This window comes from Aphanomyces astaci (assembly GCF_000520075.1).
Source record: "Aphanomyces astaci strain APO3 unplaced genomic scaffold supercont1.9, whole genome shotgun sequence".
NCBI classification, from domain to species: Eukaryota; Oomycota; class Saprolegniomycetes; order Saprolegniales; family Verrucalvaceae; genus Aphanomyces; species Aphanomyces astaci.
The window spans coordinates 969216-991533 of NW_009798272.1; the positions used below are offsets into that span (position 1 = coordinate 969216).

Here is a 22318-nt window from a genome sequence, read left to right on the forward strand (position 1 = left end):
TATGGCAGGGTATTACCGCAAGTTCATCGCCAACTACGCCAAGTTGGTGTTGCCGATAAGTGAGCTTGCGAAGGACAATGTCCCATGGCAGTGGACAGCGCAGCATGACAAAGCGTTTCTCGTCATCAAGGCGGCGTTGCAACAGGCTCCAGTGTTGCAACTGCCTGACTTTGACAAGCCGTTCATGATCACCACGGATGCCTCGGGCTACTGTTGTGGTGCAGTGCTCTCACAGCGGGATGCCGAAGGCGATGATCGCCCAATCGCTTTCCTCTCGAAGAAGTTTGGTGACGCAGAACGCAACTGGCCTGCTCATGAAAAGGAGCTGTATGCCATCAAGCTGGCACTGACTAAGTGGAGACCCTACGTCTATGGATCTCACTTCGACGTGTTCACCGACAATTCGACTTGTCACTGGTTTCTGAAGACTCCAATCTTAACGCCAAAGTTAACACGTTGGTTGGATTTTTTCAGTAGTTTTGACTTCACGTTGCACCATCGTCCAGGCAAGACGAACGTGGTTGCAGATGCATTGTCGCGCCCTCCACGCGCTGACATTCACATCAACACTTGCACAGTGCATCACTGCGATTCTTCATGCTACGACCGCTATCGTCGTGTTCATGAGTGGACGACACGCGTCGCGGCCTTCAAGTGCATGGATGTCCGCACATTGCAGTTGTTGACGGACTTGCCTTCTCCGGGGGAGGAGTGCGTTGGTAGTGTCGAAGTCGAAGTTCCTCAACAACTCGTCATCCATCACGCGGAAGAAGTATCGTACAGCATGGTGAAGATGGACTCGAACCTGAAAAAACGGTTCCTGAAGGCGTACGAGAAGACGAAGGAGTTTGCCAACGACAATAAGTTCGTAATGAATGATGGACTCTATTTCGTTAAGTCGAAAGACCAAGTTTGGAAGTTGTGTGTGCCGAACGACGACTACTTGAAAGGCGAGATCATTTCGCAGAGTCATGACACCAGCATAACGGCGCATCCAGGTGTGCGTCGAACGCAACTTCACATTGCACAATGGTACTATTGGGTGGGACTTGAGGACGACGTCAAGCTCTACGTCGCTACTTGCGAAACCTGTGCACGCTACAAGACAAGCAGTGCCAAAGCCAATGGCAAGATGATTCCCATCAAGTCGCCAGATGAGTGTTGGCACACGGTTTCCATCGACTGGATCACGGGCTTGCCTGTATCCAATGGCAAGGATGCGATCATGACGTGCGTGGACAAGACGTCCAAACGACCCAAGTACTGTGCTACGACGTCGACTGTCGATGCTCCTCAAGTGGCCAAGGAGTTCTTCGACACAATAGTGCGGCACCATGGCCTACCGGCGGTCATTATCAGTGATCGTGACTCCAAGTTCACCAGCCAGTTTTGGCAGGAGCTCATGAAAATCATGGGAGTCAAGCACTTCATGACGACTGCAGGAAGAGCGCAGAGTGATGGAGCCACAGAGCGCCAAAATCGGACACTCGAAGATGCCTTGCGCTGCCAAGTCAGTTACCTCGGACATGACTGGTCAGAGCACCTCGGCACCATTGAGTATGCGCACCAAGGATTGATTCAAGCGTCGACAGGACTCATTCCATTCGAAGTGGACACGGGCAGAAAGTTGCGTAACCCCATTCTTAATCAAGTTGAAACTTTGAATGAGTACGCGAAGAACTTTTCCGAGCAACGTAAAGCATTAGTCAAGATGGCACTTGAAAACCTTGACAAAGCACAGGCTCGTCAAAAGAGCTACTACGACAAAAAGCGCTCCAAATGAGAGTTTCGCGAAGGCGAGTTTGTAATGCTAGCGACATGCAACGTCCCCATCAAGCATGCGAAGTTGGTGAAGAAGGATGATAAACCAAAGTTAGTACCGAAGTTCATTGGTCCCTTTAAGATCATACAAGTAATCAACCCGAATGCTATGAAGTTGGAGTTGCCAAAGAGCTTGAAGCGTCTTCACAACGTCTTCAATGTTGATCGACTGAAGAAGTGCCATGGCCAAACGGATCGGTTTACCAACCGACCCATACCCAAAACAACTGTAATGCTTTTGGACGACAGTGGCCACGAAGTCTTCATCGTCGAAGCAACGGCAGTTCAACCGCAAGAAAGAGTACCTCGTCAAGTGGCATGGATTGCCCGAATACGAAGCGACCTGGGAACTTGAGCGGGACATCAAACATGTTTCCCATTTCAAGCGACTGGTTCAAGATCTGCGAGCCAAGATACAAGCGGCGAAGTCGATAACCGGGGGAGAATGTAGCGACGTCACTCTAGTGGCGTCATAGGGTTATCGACCAATGAGAACAGACGTAATTGTTGACGTCAGTTTACGACCAAGCTCGATTGGCATGCGGCGTGCTCGGCCATGGACACTAGAAGTTACTCCTGCAGAGCGCACGTATGTATAGCATTAGTTACAATTCCCTCTGCGTTATCAACTCCCTACAAAGTGGGTATGGTTCTTAAAACATTTGAAGGCGTCCAACATCGGGTTTGACGTTAGCGCGACCTTATTCGTGTCCGATCGGGATAAAGGTAGAATCTACACTGTAGATGCAATAAACAAAAGTTCTGATTGACATGATCAACACTTCAATGTGATTTAGGCCTTCCGAACGCGGTGAAGGCCGTATACCCATTGTGCTGGTACAGATATTGCATGTGGCATATCTGTTTGAACATTCGAAGTAAGAAGATCAAGATGACAGACGCGGACCGCCTTCTGGTTTACCAGGCAGCCGACGCTGTCACAGTGGACAAAGCAAGGGCTGCCATGCGCCAGCTACACGTAGACGTTCCCAGAGCATACCTATACCTCCAGAGGATCGAAGGTGGGATGCAGCAATGGTCAACCTGGGCTGTCAACCGCGCTGGCTTTGCAACGTATGGAATCAAGACATCCAATTGCGCCGAAGAAACCAACGCCTGGCTCGGCGAACTCCTAAGAGCGTCCAACCCAGTATCAGCGCTATTTGGATACATGACAAAGCTCATGTGGAAGTTCAAGAAGCGTTACGAGCAGGTTTGTGGCAAGCGTCCAGGTGGTTTGGTAGACTCTGCAAAGCGATACCTGAATCAATAACTCTGTTGGTCACGCGAGTATATTGCCTCCGAGATGAGCAAAGGATCCAGTGACATACGCAAAATCGGCAAGTTTACAGTACGACACTGTGAAGTTGCTTCTACCAAGCTCACACATCGCGTGCACATCGTCGACGTACCGGAAAGAACGTGTACATGTGGGGCTTGGCAGTACTTGTTGCTAGCATCTTGCCACGCACTTGCTGCTACAAAAACTCACAGTAAGCCCAATTGGTATATTCCACACTAAGAGCATGTCCACCGGAACACGGATTTTGACCCTGGATCTGAGTCCTTTTCAGTGTCATATTCTGCACTGAATTCAATAAATTTGAGTGTGAAGGATATTCGTTCGCATCGTGACACTGACCTTTTAACCGCAATTCTGCGAAAAATAATACAGTATAAATAGATAAGATATGCATGGTCATTTCGAAGTCCACCCAATGCGCTGGAATGGCCGACTCATGCAGTAGTGGAATCAACTGACGGATTAGTCCGACGAGGAAAGCGACGCCATCATAAGTACGGCAGCCCAAGAAGCCGTCCGCCAAGCCGCAGCTGTGCAATCACGATCATGGAGCGGGTCTCGTCGCGGTCGCCAGCCAAACTTGGATCGAAACCGGGATGGTGGGCACCAGCAGATAGTCCATGACAACGTTGGAGAGAACGGGAAACCACCCAGCTTAAAAGATAATATAGGTATGTCGCCATTACAGGAGTGCACTGCGTCGATGTGTATGCTGGCCTTTGGCGTCTGCGCTTACTCGATTCACCATCGTCGCCTTGGTGAATCGACAGCCATCGAATCAATGAAGCGTATTACAAGGGCTGTCGTCTCAGAGTTACTACCCTTGATTCGATCCTCATACATTGCTACCCATGTCTTGGAGAGTAACTCGGTCTCCATGTCGTTCATCGATAACGACATCGTCGTCCAGCAATTGAAAAGGATTTCGTGTAGACTAGTTTGTATACCATACAAAGTCTTGTTATTAGATGAATTCGGCGCAAAACCTCGACTCGGAGTTTTTACATTTAGTGATAACTACGTGTGGAATGGTCAAGACTCAGGGCCTGGGGTTCTGAAACTCAGTTTCAGTGTCGAATTCAGTGTTGGGGTGGGGGTTAATTCAGGGACAAAATATCATCGACACTGAGGAATATTCAGTTTCACGGTCAAACTCCGTGTACGGTGGAGATGCTCTAATCTAAGGCGAGAAACACACAAAACCCACTAATATAATGATTTTTCTCCTTTTGGTGCACTGTCACGGCATTACTTACTTTACGTCAGACAAATCTCAAACACTTGGTGCGTTGTTGCAACTCGTTCGTTGCTTACATTCGTTCGATTGGCTTGGTTGACATTATTACCATGTGATCACATGTATTGTACCATAATAACCCCTTTACGAAACAAATTCACGAAACACAGTAGTTTTGTATGGTCAATGAAAGCTTATTGAAACCATCATTCTGAAGTAATACACACAATATCAACTTGAGGACTTCAAAATTAACTCTAGCTCAACATTTCGAACTCTAATAGAACTCTTTCGAAATCCTGTTGAGCTAGAGTTTGAGTTTGGCCATGTGTTTTCCAGTGATTTGATTGGCCAATGCAAAAATACTGTATGTGAAACGCAAATCCTGTTGACACAAGTCGGCCGATGTCTCAACGACGCTTTGAGTTTGAGTTTCGCTGGCGTCAGGTGTGATACTTGGCGCGTCATGGTCATATGCATGTTATAACCAATCAAACTACAAAACTCCCGCACGTGGAAAAGAATATACGCTACCGTACCTTGCAAATCTATGCTCAGCGACGCTTCATCTACAGTCGTACTGGTTTACACGACTTAGAGCATCTCCACCGCATTCCACTAAATCGACACACCAATATCCGCATAGTCTTCGGATAACAACCTCCAGTACTGTAATGGACTGATAATTCAGGATAATTCGCACCGCAAAAAGCCCAACTCCAGCCAGTAAATTCACCATCATTCGACCAGCCTGAGTGGAAACCCGCGTCAATTTCGACAATGAGGTATGCTTATCTCCAGGAATGGCACGCAATCATGCGCAACATGCATGCATATGTGCAAAGTTATCCTTATCACCAGGAATGGCATCAACTGTAGTTTCTCGTGAACTAGTAAACGGAGTACGGTGATATACAGACATAATAGGCATCTGCCAGCTCGATAGGACCCGCGCTATTGACCTTGGTAATGCAGCAGTCAATGGAGCGGGTCCTGTCGAGTTGTAGTCGATGGCATGGAGCCTGTAACATTAACAACACGGCTACCGGCCGCGAAGACATACCCACCAACTGCCGCACGATTCTCGCCAACGCGGCAAGCCATTCGACCAAACAAGCAACCGGCCGCATTCAAGAGTCATCACCACAAGTCATAAGTTATTGACTGCAGCATACATAGTGTGAGCGTGTACAGAGGAAGACGCTGGAGATGGTAGAATCAAGAATGAATTAATAGCGTTAAGACTACTATGCCCTCACTAAGCTACGCGCAACCAACCATTGATATATCGTCGGGGGAACATCTTGGTTGCGCAAGAGGACATGTTGGTCTGCGAAGAGACACCTTGGACTGAAGAGGTGTCGACTAGTCATCTGGTTAGTAACCGGATGGTGGGCACGGTTACACCCTCCCCTACTTAAGACAGAACGTGCCATCATCACGTGGTCAGAAATGAGAGGGAACTGTGACGTGACAGTTGAGATTGGAGATGGCAGACGAAGGCAAGAAGCGCAAGGCGAGCAAAATCGCCGAGGATGCCGACGACAGCGTGGAAGTGGCCGAAGCGCCGACGCAGCAAGTGGAGGTAGTGGACCTTACAGCCGAGTCGGATGACGACGGTGGAGTGGCGCCGAGCGAGGACGCGGCCGAAGTGGCGCAGTGCAAGGCCGACTGGGAGGCCAAGGCGGCCGTGAAGCGCGAACGGCTTGGACAGCTGGAGCAGCAAGCGGCTGCAGACTTGGTGAAGAGCGCTATGCAGACAGTGGGCCGAAGGTGTGCAAAAGCTGCTGGAGCAGCACTTGGCACGGGAGGAGGCCGCCAAGAAGGCAAAAGCGGCCGAAGAGGCCAAAGCGATCGCAGCGGCTGCGGCGAAGGCGGATGATGAAGCAGCCAAGGAGGCTGCAGAAGGAGCGAGGAAGGCGGCCAGCGGAGGTGTGACTAGACATCATCAGGTGATGGGGGACATCCCAACGCTGAAGTCGTCGGGGGAAAGGAAGGAAAGCCGAGCGGCAAGGAAGCCGCCGTAAAGACGGAGGCCAAAGTGGAAGCCGAACTTGGTGGGCCGGAGCGGACCGGCCTCGCCCGAGACAAAGTGTTCGAGCGAGAGTTGGGGTTCCACTGGGATCTCTCTCGGATCTCCACGCCTACCGGTTGGGGTGGCGTGGACTTGGGGTATGTGCGCGACGTTACGCGCCGTTTGATGGTGGTGGCCGAGTTCGACGAAACTCGCGACGATTGGGGATACCAGACGGCCAATGCTGCCGGCGTGGAACGATACCTGCGCTTGTTTGCAAGCGCCCAATCGTTTGAGTTGCGGGTGTTGTGGATGCTGTTGGCCATGGAATGCATGCAGCTTGCGAGGGTGAGTTTTCACCGGTTCGATGAGTTCAAGGGCGCCATGCACGAGTTGCATGAACGGGAGCGCCTGGAGCGCTGGGCGGATCGAGCTTTGCGATGATGAAAATTGCTAGAGTACCTTGTAGCGTTTGTGTGGACGCTGGTCGGACAAGGCAGCGGGCGGCATGGGCAGTTGCCGCTGACAGCGGGGCGGTTGGCCAACTCGCTGCCTAATTTCGCCGTGGTGCGGCGACAGAAGCATCGGCGTTTGGACGCACGGTCTGTAGCGCGGATCGCCGCCCGCGTAAATATGCGGCGCGGACCTCAGGTAAGTGTTGTTTGACATAATCCTCTGAATGCCAAGTTGTAGTTGGCCCGACTCGCATAGCGAACTGCCGACCCGTCGCTGTGTATCGAGATCCCACGATCGCGCTCGCGTGGGCGATTGGCGGTGTCAGGGCGCTCACTCCCTCGGGGGCAAGTGACGATGTCGGTGGCGGTGCAAGTGCAAGGGGGGCGTTGACGCCAAGCGGGTTTTCGGTGCTCCCTGCGAGCGCCTGGTCGAGCGGATGGGCTTCGCCGACGGCGAGTTCGTCGACGTGGGCGCGCGAAGATACGCAGGTGCGAGCAACGGCGGCGCGGCCGATGAATCCATTCGCAAGGTACAATTCGCCGTCGGGACCTCAACGGGACGGTCAGTTGACAGCGGCGGAGCGGCAAGCAGCCGCAGATTATCGGGTGTGGGCGCGGGCGATTGCGGCGCCACAACAAGTGGTGGTGCCGATGTCGAGGACGACGACGGCTGGGGTGTCGGGGGAGGAGAAGAAGTCGGTGGCGGCGGAAGAGGAAGTGACGCCGCGGGATCTAGAGGATCGTTTGCCGTCACTTCATCGGTCGTAGATGTGGATAATGGGGGTAAATAACGTTTGAGTTTACCCACATAAAATGTTGGATGGATCTGCCCAACTCATGGCACATCGAGCTTGTAGTTGGTTGTGCTGACCACGCGGAGAACGGTAAAGGGGCCGCGCCAAGCACTGCGTAGCTTGACGTTGGAAGACATTTCAAGCCCACGGGTGCGGAATGCATGGGCGGGTACCGCCAACTTGTGGAGGAGAACTTGGTCGCCAGCGGCGAAAGACGCGAGGTTAGAGCGGCCATGTTTGTTGGCCTGAGTTGATTGGCGCTGCTGAGCGGCAGCGATGCTGTCATGGATCTGTTGCATGACAGAGACGCGACGGGAGAGGAAGCTCTGAATGGTTTGGACAGTGCGGCTGGGGGCGTTGGGGGGGTACGCCTGCAGAAGGGAGCCGCGCAGGGATTCCACCCCCACTTGAGATCAAACCGTCGAGCATTGGAGGGAGGCGGGGGTGTTGGACATGGACCGCATAATGCGGCGAAAAGCCAGTGGACGCCTGAACCGAGGCGTTGTAAGCGAAAACCGCATGCTGTAACGTGACAGCCCACGAGGAACCGGTGGAAATGGAGTAGCTCCGAAGGATATCTTCGAGGACACGGTTGGCGCGTTCCGTTTGGCCGTCGGACTTGGGATAGTCCGAAGTCGACATATTGAGCGAGGTGTCGCATAGGGCGAATAGGGTGGACCAAAACTTCGCCGTGAAGCGCGGGTCGCGGTCCGAAACGATGGAGCGAGACAGCCCAAAACGACAGAAAACGTGGTCGAAAAAGATGCGAGCGGCGTCCGCACCGCTCAGCGTGTCCCGGACGGGGACGGCAATAACGTACTTCGACGCGCGGTCGACACAAACCATAATGCCGGTGTTGCCGCGGGCATAGCGCGGCAGGCCAAACATGAAATCTATGCTAACGGACGACCAAAGTTTGTCGGGAATAGGCAGAGGTTGGAGCAATGCCTGAGAGGAGACGGTGATCTTAGTGCGCTGGCAGACGTCGCAGTGAGCGACGTAAATTTATACATTCGGCGCCACCAGTACGAACGCGCCAGGACCGCGTGCATTTTGTCGCGGCCGAAATGCGGCCGAAATGGCCGCCACAGGGGGAGTCATGGTAGGATCGAAGGAGAGTGAGGCGTAGCTGTGCTTCACCGGGCGCAACAATGCGCGGGGGCGAGTCCGCGATGGGTTGGCACATCAAAAGTCCACCGGCGAGGGCAAAGCGATGTAAGGCCGACGAAGCGCGGCGGGGTTTGGGGGAAACGGAGTTGGTGAGCGCCGCCAGGCGCGACGAGCAGTCAGCGTCAAAAGGGTACGCCGCACGAATTCGATCGTGAAGACCCGACGTCAAAAGACCGATCGTGGTCAGCTCGAGATCCGGACGCCGCGACAGGGCGTCGGCCAGAATGTTGTCCTTCCCTGGCTTGTACTGAACCGAAAAGGTGAATTCGGAGAAGAATGAAATCCAGCGCGCCATGCGCTGAGAAAGGTGTGGTGTGTTCGTCGCCGTGCGTAAGGACGCATGATCGGTGTAAACCACGAAGGGTTTACCACCGAGGAGGTAGATGCGGAACTTGGTTAGGGCGTACTTCATGGAGAGAAGTTCCAAGTCGTGGACAGGTTACGCCTGCTCAGCCGCGTGAAGTGGGCGGCTTTGGTAGGAAACCGGGCGAGGACGACCGGAGGCATCGAGCTGCATCAGGTAGCAGCCAATTGCAAACTGCGAGGCGTCGCCGACGACTGAAAAAGGTTGGTCGAAGTCTGGGACGCCAAGATCGGGGCGCGTTGAAGGTTGCTTTTGAGGCCGTCGAAAGCCTCTTGACATGCGGAATTCCAAACCCAAGGGGCGTCCTTGAGGAGAAGCCGAAACAACGGCTGGGCGATGTCCGCAAAGTTTTGCGAGTATTTGTGGAGGTACGTCGCAAGGCCCAGCCAGCGACGAAGATCCTTGACGGAGGAGGGAATAGGCCACTCCGAAATGGTCTTGTTCTTTTCGGGATCAGCCCGACATCCGTTCACCCCCACCAAATCTCCCAGGACCGGGATTTCGTCGACGCCAAAGATGCATTTGGCGAGGTTGGCATAGAGTCCGTTGGCACGGAGGACTTCAAACACCTGGCGGGGATGGCCGCGGTGAACGTCAAGATCAGACAGCGCGGGTGAAGCCCAGCTGTAGACGTAAATGTCGTCAAAGTACGACGGGGAGAAGTCGCGAAACGCGCGGAACTTCGCGGTGACCATGCGGTTGAACGTCGCCGAGGCGTTGGAGAGACCTGTGGCATGACCAGCAACTCCCATAACATGCCACTCGGCGTAGAAACTGCCGTTTTAGGGACGTCACATAGACGCATCAAGATCTAGTAAACGCCATCGCGGAGATCGATGGTGGAGAAAATGGTAGATCGACCCATGCCGTCGATAATAACGTCCTTGCGAGGAATCGGCGTCTGCGCCGGAATCGTGGCTGCGTTCAATTTGTTAAAGGCGTGTACAATACGCCATTTTCCCCCGGGCTTCTTCACACAGAAGGTCGGACTGCTGTTAGGGGAAATACTCTCGCGGACATGACCTGCCGCCTTGCGGGCCGCGAAGAATGCATCGATGACATCGACTTGATCGCGAGGAAGCGGCCATTGCCGCGTGACACAATACTTAGCGCCGGGCACGAGGTCAATCTCGTGTTGAACGCCCTTGTTGACTTGGAGTCGGCACGGCACCTCGTCCGGGAAGACGTCCTCAAATTCTTGGAGGAGGTCGTAATAGGGGTTGGATTGGAGGGAGTACACGTGTGGGACTTCAAAGGAGCGGCGAGGACCGAGTCATCTGCGATCGAGGTCAAAAAGAGAACCGTCTCTTCTTGGACAGTGATTATCGCCAAGGCGGCGATATCATGGGCGCGGAGAGATTCCACGAGCGGGTGGAAGCTCATCTCTGGCAGTGCCAGGATCTCGGAAGACTTCCGAGGGAGTTCGTTCAAGTTACACGTTTCTTCGATAAACGTGGCCGCCAAGGTCGAGGCAGCTATCGGGGGCGATAACGGAGCCTCACTGATAACAACAGAGGGCCACTCTGTTGGGGGAACGAAAGGGGTGTTGTGCAGCACCGTGGCTGGGACCGGGAGGGCCGCGGGCGCTGGGGTCGGTGAGCGCACTACGGACCTGGGAGAGGCGAGATAATTACTCATTGCCTCTAACGGAGGACCAAGCGGGTTGGTAGTGGACGGGGGAAGGCGATCGGCAGCCCGCCGATGAATCCAGGGCTGGCTCGTGTTGAGCCAAGTAACCTTGCGCACGGATTTGGCCTTCCAGTCAATCCATGGCTGGTGGGACTCCAGCCAGGACATCCCGATGATGAGATCCCATCTCCCATCGAGGTCGATAACATAGAACGGTTCGACCGAGTCGAAACCGTCGAAGGTGATGGAAACGTCGACGATTATGCGTGGTTGAGACGCAGTGTGTTCCTTCGGCCATCTTGACGCGAACCCTGTCGGAGGGATCCGAAGAGGGTAAGCGGTTGAAGCGAGAGAGAGTGGAGCGGCTGGCGTAGTTGTTCGACGCCCCATAATCGATTAAAGCAGAGAGCCTGGCCGGGAAACCAGGCACGACAAGTTCCAAACAAATCATTTTGTTGGGTTGGAGCCCAACCCAGGAGCGGCACGGGAGGAACCGAGTGAGGGAGGAGCGGCTGACGCCACACGGCGAGGTGCTGGGCATGCGCGGGAGAAGTGTCCCGGGCGACCGCAATTGATACACGTGCGGTAGCCCGATGCCTGGGCGAGCATGGAGACTTCCATGTCCGAGGACGCCGCGCGTGCGTGCGCGAAGGAGAAGGAAAATGATTCCGAAAGCGCGATTCGGACGGCTTCTTCGAAGGTGTCCGGGTAGGCTCGAAACAGCTTTGTGTGCGCCGGGCCTTGGTTGAGACCGTCCATGAAAACGGTCACCCGTATGGGTTCCGGCAGTGACTCTTTATCGTTGATGTTCGCAGCCAAGTAGCAAAGATCATGGATGAACTCTTGAAGGGAGCGTTTCCCTTGCTTGCAAGCCAGATATTGCGAGCGATAACGAAAGGCGCAGTTGGGTGGCAGAAACATTGCCATAAATTCGGTCTCAAAGACCACGAAGGACTGGAAGCAGTGGCGGTCCGCCAAGTGTTTGGAGAACGCCCAATCTCCCGCACGACCTTTCTTTCAAATGCGACATCGCGAAAGCTACGCAGGTGGCGTCGTCGGGGATACGCTGAGCGTCAGCAGCAGTGCTGACTTGTAAAAGCCAGCAGAGGAGTTTGTCAGACTCCGCTCCGCCGAATTTGGCAACATCCAGCTTAAACGACTTCATACGAGAAGCCGGTGTCGTTTCCGACTCTGAAGCGCGCGTGAGGCGCGCGATCTCATCTTGAGCGATGCGCCGAGAATCTTGGAGGGTGCGACCATGTGACGTCATAGTGGAGGCTTGTTCTTCTAGGGACTCAATTTTCTCGCGAGCGACGCGAAGAGAATCCTCAAGGTTTCGCCGCTGCGGTGTTGATGGAGGACATAATGTTGGTCGACTGGATGAACGTGGTGTGCTACCAGGTGTGAGCGTGTGCAGAAAAAGACGCTGGAGATGGTAGAATCAAGAATGAATTGATAGCGTTAAGACTACTACGCTATCACTAAGCTACTCGCAACCAATCATTGATGTATCGTCGGGGGAACACCTTGGTTGCGCAAGAGGACATGTTGGTCTGCGAAGAGACACCTTGGACTGAAGAGGTGTCGACTAGTCATCCGGTTAGTAACCGGATGATGGGCACGGTTACACATACCGTGCCTGGGCCGCCACAACTGCACCTCGACCTATGCCATCACCGACCCTGGAGGCTTTGCTGCTCCATGTTTATGCACCGATGTCGACATCCGGCCAGTATAACTGGATACTGACTCCAGCAAATCCAGTACAAGTCCATCAAATCTGTGTGACTTTTACTGGAATATTTGCTGGTCAGCAAAGTACTGATCCGGATCCCCACCGCGCCCAGTAAATTGGCCAATCAGTAAATCTGTGTGCTGATTTAGTTACTGAAATATTTTCGCACCGCACCAGTATCCGATTCAGTACTTTGCTGACCAGCAAATATTTCCAGTAAAAGTCACACAGATTTGCTGGAGTCAGTATCGGGTAATAATGGCCGGATAGAGACGTCGGTGCATAAACACGGAGCAGCGAAGCCTCAGGGTCGGTGATGGCATAGGTCGAGGTGCAGTTGTGGCGGCCCTGGCACGGTATATATGCCGCAGTCAATAGCTTATGACTTATGTGGTGATGATGACTCTTGCGGCGTAGGTCAGTTGCGGCCGATAGTGCATTCGCCTGCGGTCGATGCTGCCGTGATAAGTTTACTGCAAGGCGGAACCATTGACCGCAGGCGAATGCGGCCGGTTGCATCTGTGCACCAGTCCCAGTCCGGTCCGAGGCCAATCCTGCCGTGGTTGGCGGTGTCTGTCTTGCGCCGATCGAAGTCGAATGGCTTGCCGCGTTGGCGAGAGTCGTGCGGCAGTTGGTGGGTATGTCTTCGCGGCCGGTAGCCGTGTTGTTAATGTTACAGGCCCCATGCCATCGACTACAACTCGACAGGACCCGCTCCATTGACTGCTGCATTACCAAGGTCAATAGCGCGGGTCCCATCGAGCTGGCAGATGCCTATTATGTCTGTATATCACCGTACTCCGTTTACTAGTTCACGAGAAACTACAGTTGATGCCATTCCTGGTGATAGAGCCAGCGGACATTCCAGCAAACTGCCGGAGCGCGCGTCCGTCCTCGAAGAAAGGACCGGCAGCTAAAAAAGCTAAGAAGTAATGAAGCGTATTTGACTTCGAAATGTTCATTGTCGAACAACATCATCTCGTCTCCATGTAGTCTTTAAAATATATACTATATATGATATATAGGATACTATATCTCCTAAGTAATATCCTGTATAGCTTAAATAGGATACTATGTAGGTTGTATACGATGCTATATAGGTTATATATGATACTATATAGGTTGTATAGGAAACTATATAGGTTATACAATATCCTATATAGGATATATAGGAAACTATATAGGTTATATAGGACACTATATAGGTTATATAGGACACTATCTAGGTTACATAGGACACTATACAGGTTATATTGGACACTATATAGGTTATATAGGACATAGGTTATATAGGACACTATAGAGGTTATATAGGGAATTATTTAGAGTATATAGGTTACTATATAGGTTTTATAGGAAATTATATAGGTTGTATAGGATCTATATAGGTATTATAGGAAATTATATACGTTGTATAGGATATATATATATGGGGACTATATAGTACCTCACTACCCTATATAGCCTACAGAAACTATATAACCTATATAGTGTCATTTCGCCTTAGTATACAATACAACGACCCATACTTCATGAGCCGATGGGCCGGCGTTGGACCAAGTTACCCTAGACAGCGATTTACCCCAGGGCTTCGTGCCTTACGACATGTCTGATGTAGGCGAATTTTCGTGGCATTCTATTCTAAAGGCCACGGTGGACGAACCCACTTGTGTTGTGTGGTGCATGAAGGTCGGTCTCCTACTCAACGCCTCGACATATCCCAAGTTTGACCTGGCCATGTCCTTCGCGTTGAAGTCCAAGCGATGGCGTTGCAGGCGTGCGGCGTGTGCAGACGGTGGGAGCGTTGAGCGTGGAATGCGGTTTGAGTCGTTGTTCAAGGGTTCCAAGATCCCTATGGCAAAAGCTGGTGCGACTTCTGTTTGAGTGGGCGTCAAGAAAGCCTGTTGGCATAGTGATTGCGGAAGAAGAAATTGCGCGTAAGTCCAGTGTTGATTGGTACCAGTACTGCCGCGACCTGTGTTCGGCAGTACTGGTACCAATGTTGCGTGCCCCAATGCTGTTATGTCGACTATATAGGTCTATATAGACCTATATTGATATAGTCCGATATAGACCTATATATTCTATTCATTTTTGCGAGTAGGTTGGTGCCGAAGGCGTAACGGTCGAAATCGAGGAGACTTCAATGAAAAAAAGAGCAAATACAACCGCGGAAGGCACTGGGTATTTGGCAGGGTCGACAGGAGAACGAAGAAATGGTTCGGCGTCATTACAGGGGCGGACCGGACAAAACCAACGCTGTCGCGGCTCATCAAGAAGCACATTTCCCCTGGAACCAACATCATGTATTTAACTATACAGTTGTGTTTATATTTTCTACGTGTATGTTGTCTAAAAATGCTTCTAGATCGGACAGGTTTGGCTCATACGTGTCGGCGAATGAAAGCCACAACCTGAAGAACAATCCACTGTTGGTCGACCATTCGTATGGTCACTAGTGGGTGAATCATTCAGCGAACTTTGTCAACCCAGCTAACGGCTCCCACACGCAATCAATCGAAGGCGTGTGGGAAATGTGGATCAAGCGCTTCTCCAAAGCAATGCGCGGGATACCCAGACCCCATCTGCCTTGATACCTGGACGAATACCTTTGGCGAAGCTGGTATTTTTCTCCAGGTGCGGATGGTAAGGCGAATTTTAAGGGCTTAGTGTGTGCTATCCGCAGGCATCACCAGAACAGTAGTGTCATGGTGTAAAATAATCTGAACATTAACAGGAAGTAGTACTATTAATAGTATATAAGTAGTAAATAGAACAATATATGTACTACGAAGTACTGTATATAGGACGCATTGTGCTTTTCACATATTTTGGCTAATCTGGGTATAAATACCCATTTAACCAGTGGGTGACGAAGTTTTAGATTAATTCAACTTAGTTTTAGCTAATCGGAAGTACCATTGATTGGATGAGCAAGAGCTGTTCCTGCAGCATATGTTGCTAACCTGAAGCATTTGCCCATTTCATTTCGGCAAACGCGGGGGTTTACAGAGTGGATTAACTAATACACGCGAGTGTGATTCTTGACTATGCTCGATAAAGGTTGATGTTGAGTGCTTCTTGCTCGACTTTTCGTGCCAACGAGTTGCTAACAAGCTGGCTGCAAAGCTCGTGTGACCTGGTGCACTGCGAGCTTACCCCAGTAGTTCATTACTCTGCATGACTGCTTGGCCACGGGAGTTAATAAAACGAAGTACGTACAGTAGTAGTTTTAGTAAGACAACGCAAGTTTTAGATCAGCCAATGACAGAACGGTGGGGAAGCTTACTTTTACGTCGAGTGCAACTTCAGTTTAGCTTAAACTTTGGATGGTTTTAGGAGCTAAAACAACAGGCAAAACATGTGAAAAGCACAATACATACTGTATACAGTAATATATAGGTCCTATATAGATATATATACTATACTCAGTACAGATACAGCACAGTACACACTATTTGCAATCGGCCCATGTAAGGTTGTTTTAAACAGTTATATACATGCCTATATAGCGTCACCGGGGGCTACCGGTATGCCAAGGCATGGACGACGGGCGGCGAGCTCGGTCCTGACTACGTAAACCTATGTTTGGTCGCCACGATACTTGACGGCCAAACAGAGGGAGAATCTTGACTCAAGATCCTCAAACTTCGAAAGCAGCGGGCATTAGGACCGCTGAGCTAGTCCGAGTCCCAACAGTCCAAAGTGTTCGATGACTATCGTTTCATAACGTCGCACATGATACATAAATCCACATTCTGCACGCCCTTATGTGTCTCTCGTTGAATTGCGCGCAATGAAGTCATACCGGTAGGCACAGGCTAAGAATAGGAGAGGGAATAATGGATGGTGTTTGGATTGGTGTGTCGGGATTTACTTTTCAGACTTGCTAAATCTGAATTCTTTACAGTTAAACTTCCAACTTCAGACATCAATAAAATCGAACGAAGCGCAAAGGATGTAAACTACTCACATTTCGCACTTTCTAAAAGTCTCTATTGTGAGGTACAGTACATGTCAATTGTTCTAACGCAAGGCAAGTTATGTGTCGAAAACGAAATGTCCTATACTTTTTTCCACCACTGTACATGACAATTGTTCTAACGCAAGGCAAGTTATGTGTCGAAAACGAAATGTCCTATACTTTTTTCCACCACGGTTTACTCCGTACTGTAACGGGCCTTACTTGTGTTAAATACAGTACTCGTGGTTGGATCTATCTCTCGCGTGTTATTGCTTGAGGGGGTACTGGTCCAAAGTGCCAATGGTATACCCGAGCATCTGCAGCTCGGCCACCACGTCTCGAAAGATAGACGCTTTCGCCTCGTCCGCAAAAAAGTAGTCGTGGGTCAGCAGCACGACGTGGTCCTCCCTTGGCCCAGTCTTCTCCTTGTTGTCGAAATGGTTGACAATGTCTTGGGCGACTCTGCACTTTTCCTTTTGCGCGTCGTACGTTGCCTTGGCATCCAAGTACCAGTCCACGTCCCATCCCAAGACAAACCACGGCTTGGTGTCGGGTTTGCACTCGAGCTTTCCCTCAAAGAGTTTGTCCGCCGTGAGCAAACGAGCGTCTCGATCGGTGACTTCCTTGAACAGCCCGCTCTCGGACGACTCACCGGGAAGTCGCCACACGTTCGTACACGGCAACCGCGCGTATGACCACAACGTCGACACCGCCCGCTTGTGCGCCGCTCTGTCCGCGTCCGTCTCCCACAGCGTTTCGTTGGCCAGCGCCTCGTCGATGCGCAACGCGCCGCGGACCATGTCAGACCACGTATCGTTGCCGCATTTGGCGTACTTGTCCTCGACCTTGGTCACCAAGGGCATGGTCACGTAGTTACAAATTCCCGCGTTGGCGTCGTAAAAGTGCGAGTCCGAGTGCGCCGCGATCATGTGACCGGCTTTGATTGTCCACACAAGCAACTGCAAAGACGTATCGTACGCGGCGGAGCTGCACTGCAAGGTGAAAATCGCGTTCGCTCCTTGGCCGCAAAAGTTGTACCCACTCTCGATGAACGTCACGTACGCCGCCGCCTTGTTCGTGCGGTTGTTGAGTTGGTCCATCGCGTTGAGCAGGTTCAACCGGCCCGACGGTGACGGTCCGTCGTCCACGGTCATGTACACAACTTCCTTGGCCGACTTGGCCTTGCGGATGCCACATGTCGGTGCCGTCGGGATCGGAAACTTGGCTGGCTGGCCCACAAACTTGGGGAAACTGAATTTGACCTTGGAAGGTGGTGACACGATGGCACCACCTTCCAAGGGGAAATTGAACTCGACCTCGGAAGGCAGCCCGAAGCCGAAAAACGCCACGATGTTCCATACGACAAGCAACCCAAACATACTGTAGGTGGGGTAGAGTATGAAAATGATTATGAAAATTGTTAGGGTGGACGGACGCCTCGTGGCGAATTTGCATTGAGCTTTCGGGTACATTGTCATTCAGCATCCATCCATTGGTAACGAACGTGACATGTACTTTGTTTACGCGCAAAGTTAACGATCTCATGAAGAAATTGATTTTACTGTTAATGTAACTTAACGTTAATACTTCGAAGTACCGTGTAGCGTATACACAGCCCATTCCATAACGACTCGGACAAATATTTGCTGGATATGTGCTTCGGACACGCACTTAACCGAATTTACGCATTAAATGCGAATAGTTGTACCACAGGCCTTGTCCGGGTAGCGGCACGGCCTGCGGCCTACCTGCCGCACTTCCCGACAAGAGGAATCGATTGGACATTCGGTGAAGTGCACGATTGGGGCTCACTCCTCGCCAAGGCACCGCCTGCACAAAATTATATACACGACCTCCGCTACGCTGCGGTGCGCGCAATTTTGTGGGCAGATGCTCTGTCGTCACTCGCTACTGTAAAGCTCTTCGTTCTTATGCGGGTTAATACAATACACAAGTATGTCCGAACATATTCCGTTCGGACACTTTCATTCGGACAAAATATGTTCCCCTTAAGTCCAATACAAATGCCAAGTATGTCCGACTATCGATTTGGAATCCTCTGTAAAATTATATATTCCTCTGTAAAATTATATAGTTGGATTATTACACTTGATTATTGTATGCACATGGTAATCGACACTATCCGTATCCGAATACTTCCCGCCACTATCCAAATCTGTCAATACCATGGACTTACGACACACGGCGAAACAATATGCCGGATATAAACAAGGAACACGAAACAAACTGTTTCGTAAAGCCAAAATATGCTATTTTCTGTACTTGGATTATGTATCGTTCTGAAAGTATGTCGACATATTTTGGTTTTACGAAACATGCTTATCCGGATGATAAGGATAAGCAGTGCAGGGTCGCCGCCATCCTCGACCGTGTGGCGATAGCAACGAGGGCAACTTGCAACTCAGGGATGGTACTAGATGGTGGAGACAGCAGAAAGATGTCTTCACCATCCAGCACCACCCCAGCGTTGCCATCCCTGCACTGCTCCAAACCCAACTCAATAGTGCCAACCATCAACCATCTCGTTCGACACTGCCGCCAGGTGCCGCCAATGAGAAGATCATTATAATCATGCTTGCGACGCCGCATCAATCCGGCGTCGCAAGCATGGCCACGATTCTTATGACCTTTTCAGTGAACATGTGCATCCTCCTCGACCCCGTCGCTCCATGTGTCCCGGTTCATAGCACTCTCCTCCCACCCAAATAATAGTCCGGACCGAAAACTCAGCTCCAACATTCATGGACGTGCGCTTTGAAGTTCGAATGATATGGAGCTGCAGATCTGATATTTGCAGAACGAGTTGGATGCGCGGCAATCTCCGCGTCAGATCTGCAGCTTCAGATCATTCGCACTTCTCGTTTCCAACTCTGTACATCCCTAATGCAGCCGTGTTACCATCAACGACTGCATGTATCCATGTCGTCGGATATTAAGCTCCGTGCGACAATGCCGAGTTTCCTGCGGTGATGTTCGGGCTTCAAACGTGTGTGCTGTAGCTTGTAGGTAGTTTGTGGGCAACGTGTACAGCGAACGTGTAAGGCAAGAATTCATAGTAAGCTAGTTGCGGTAGGCTGAGTTACAGCAGTACGTAGGTGTTAGAAATATCAATGTATTGTCATCGGAAATCGTAGGCCAGGTGGCCTGCTGCATTTGATTGGGTAAAATCACGAAAAACCCTACAAATTGCTTCAAGTTGGTTTTGCTCAGCTTTGCGGCTTGGACATTGAGACGCAATGCCCAAGCTGTGTGACCACACAATACATAGGCGTTTAGTAGGTGATGTGATGTGTGATGTAAAAGTTAGCTTTGTGGCTTGGTATACTTACGCACCATAGCATTAGGTGCGGGCCGCGAAATGCGATGCTTGTGAAGTACCTCTGTGTGTGCGTGCAAAGTGATGAGCTGCATTCGGGGCCATGTACGGACTTAGTAGTTCTGCTGTGAAATGCATACAGGACCTTATTCTCGAAACAACTCCTGTTGGCGGTGCGTGCAGTGCTCGCGGTGGGACACCCACGGTTTACTATTACGCAGTAAAGTTGAGATCACTGAGCGGGCAAAGGTCAGCGGCAAACTAGAGAGAGTACCCTAACGAAGTCAACTACGAAATGTAAGATTGAAGTGGCCTCCAGCGGCAAACAGGATTGGGCGGCTATATATTGGCCCTTTTGGGGGGCGATGGGGGGGCTTGGGGCGGAGCCGTCTAGCTCGGTGGGTGGCACCACGTTTGTGGCATGAGATAAGAGGCAGCGTTGGTGCCACGTGAGGTCATTGTCGTCGAGATATTCGAGACGCAACCGCATGCGACACGAGTGCCCAGTTGAGGCGGACGGTGACATGTATGCATGTCAAAGTCGCATTTATTGGATTGATGGGTTCTATGTTTCATAATATGTATGCCGCCTCATCCCAGCCAGGGACTACACTACTGTAGCTCGCAGGTCGTGTGACGTCTGTAGTCATTTCACAACGCATTGACCCCTTGCAAGCATAGCGTTAGCATTTTTCAGAGCGAATGAGCCACAAAAATGAATAGGAAATCAGCGTAAACCAATAGACTGCACCAGTAGCGCAGTGCAAATGATTCGCCAAAGAAACAACTTCTCTCCGCTTACTTGCTTTAACATGGCGACCATTAACCTCGCCAAAGATGCAGTGCAAGCATCGCGGTGATCATGTCTTGAGGTCATGTATATTTCAGCCAATTATAGGCGTGCAATATGGAGTAGGATGCGTGGCCTACGATTTCGCAAAACGTTCGCTACTTGACCCGTTATATGAGTTATTGTATGGTCATGAAGTTTGGTAAATGCGAAAATGTAGGCCAGCTGTCCTACGTCTCTCTTGATTGTTGTATATCTGGCCTACAAAATCTGATGAATGTATTGTCATCGGAAATCGTAGGCCAGGTGGCCTGCTGCATTTGATTGGGTAAAATCACGAAAAACCCTACAAATTGCTTCAAGTTGGTTTTGCTCAGCTTTGCGGCTTGGACATTGAGACGCAATGCCCAAGCTGTGTGACCACACAATACATAGGCGTTTAGTAGGTGATGTGATGTGTGATGTAAAAGTTAGCTTTGTGGCTTGGTATACTTACGCACCATAGCATTAGGTGCGGGCCGCGAAATGCGATGCTTGTGAAGTACCTCTGTGTGTGCGTGCAAAGTGATGAGCTGCATTCGGGGCCATGTACGGACTTAGTAGTTCTGCTGTGAAATGCATACAGGACCTTATTCTCGAAACAACTCCTGTTGGCGGTGCGTGCAGTGCTCGCGGTGGGACACCCACGGTTTACTATTACGCAGTAAAGTTGAGATCACTGAGCGGGCAAAGGTCAGCGGCAAACTAGAGAGAGTACCCTAACGAAGTCAACTACGAAATGTAAGATTGAAGTGGCCTCCAGCGGCAAACAGGATTGGGCGGCTATATATTGGCCCTTTTGGGGGGCGATGGGGGGGCTTGGGGCGGAGCCGTCTAGCTCGGTGGGTGGCACCACGTTTGTGGCATGAGATAAGAGGCAGCGTTGGTGCCACGTGAGGTCATTGTCGTCGAGATATTCGAGACGCAACCGCATGCGACACGAGTGCCCAGTTGAGGCGGACGGTGACATGTATGCATGTCAAAGTCGCATTTATTGGATTGATGGGTTCTATGTTTCATAATATGTATGCCGCCTCATCCCAGCCAGGGACTACACTACTGTAGCTCGCAGGTCGTGTGACGTCTGTAGTCATTTCACAACGCATTGACCCCTTGCAAGCATAGCGTTAGCATTTTTCAGAGCGAATGAGCCACAAAAATGAATAGGAAATCAGCGTAAACCAATAGACTGCACCAGTAGCGCAGTGCAAATGATTCGCCAAAGAAACAACTTCTCTCCGCTTACTTGCTTTAACATGGCGACCATTAACCTCGCCAAAGATGCAGTGCAAGCATCGCGGTGATCATGTCTTGAGGTCATGTATATTTCAGCCAATTATAGGCGTGCAATATGGAGTAGGATGCGTGGCCTACGATTTCGCAAAACGTTCGCTACTTGACCCGTTATATGAGTTATTGTATGGTCATGAAGTTTGGTAAATGCGAAAATGTAGGCCAGCTGTCCTACGTCTCTCTTGATTGTTGTATATCTGGCCTACAAAATCTGATGAATGGAAGTTGTTGAGACTTGGTTTCGTCACGAGTACCAGAATCACACCAGCAATTGCAGCCTGCAAGTGGTTTTCAACGATGTCGCATACCGGTATGCAAGCCGGTGTTATTGTCGGCACTCATTACACCTAGCTCAAGCACGTATAAGTTATTA

At 51.0% G+C, this 22318-nt stretch overlaps 5 protein-coding genes across 5 annotated transcripts; 3 read left to right on the top strand and 2 right to left on the bottom strand.

The window, feature by feature from the left end:
* Positions 1–2003: 2003 nt before the first annotated feature.
* H257_05137 (hypothetical protein) lies at positions 2004–2297 on the top strand (the record flags this gene model as incomplete). The annotated part of the gene is made up of 2 exons (XM_009829901.1): positions 2004–2019; positions 2071–2297. 2 exons carry the CDS (start codon positions 2004–2006, stop codon positions 2295–2297), a joined length of 243 nt encoding a protein of 80 aa, XP_009828203.1.
* A 4586-nt stretch (positions 2298–6883) lies between these two features.
* Positions 6884–7598, top strand: H257_05138 (hypothetical protein; the record flags this gene model as incomplete). Its single annotated transcript, XM_009829902.1, has 3 exons — positions 6884–6890; positions 6955–7026; positions 7087–7598. The coding sequence occupies 3 exons, from the start codon at positions 6884–6886 to the stop codon at positions 7596–7598; spliced, it is 591 nt and encodes a 196-aa protein (XP_009828204.1).
* A 3636-nt stretch (positions 7599–11234) lies between these two features.
* H257_05139 (hypothetical protein) lies at positions 11235–12057 on the bottom strand (the record flags this gene model as incomplete). The annotated part of the gene is made up of 2 exons (XM_009829903.1): positions 11235–11801; positions 11830–12057. The coding sequence occupies 2 exons, from the start codon at positions 12055–12057 to the stop codon at positions 11235–11237; spliced, it is 795 nt and encodes a 264-aa protein (XP_009828205.1).
* A 95-nt stretch (positions 12058–12152) lies between these two features.
* On the top strand, positions 12153–14981 carry H257_05140 (hypothetical protein; the record flags this gene model as incomplete). The annotated part of the gene is made up of 7 exons (XM_009829904.1): positions 12153–12188; positions 12848–12878; positions 12940–12971; positions 13022–13160; positions 14141–14389; positions 14759–14828; positions 14891–14981. The coding sequence occupies 7 exons, from the start codon at positions 12153–12155 to the stop codon at positions 14979–14981; spliced, it is 648 nt and encodes a 215-aa protein (XP_009828206.1).
* A 1771-nt stretch (positions 14982–16752) lies between these two features.
* Positions 16753–17865, bottom strand: H257_05141 (hypothetical protein; the record flags this gene model as incomplete). The annotated part of the gene is made up of 1 exon (XM_009829905.1): positions 16753–17865. One exon carries the CDS (start codon positions 17863–17865, stop codon positions 16753–16755), a length of 1113 nt encoding a protein of 370 aa, XP_009828207.1.
* Positions 17866–22318: the final 4453 nt, after the last annotated feature.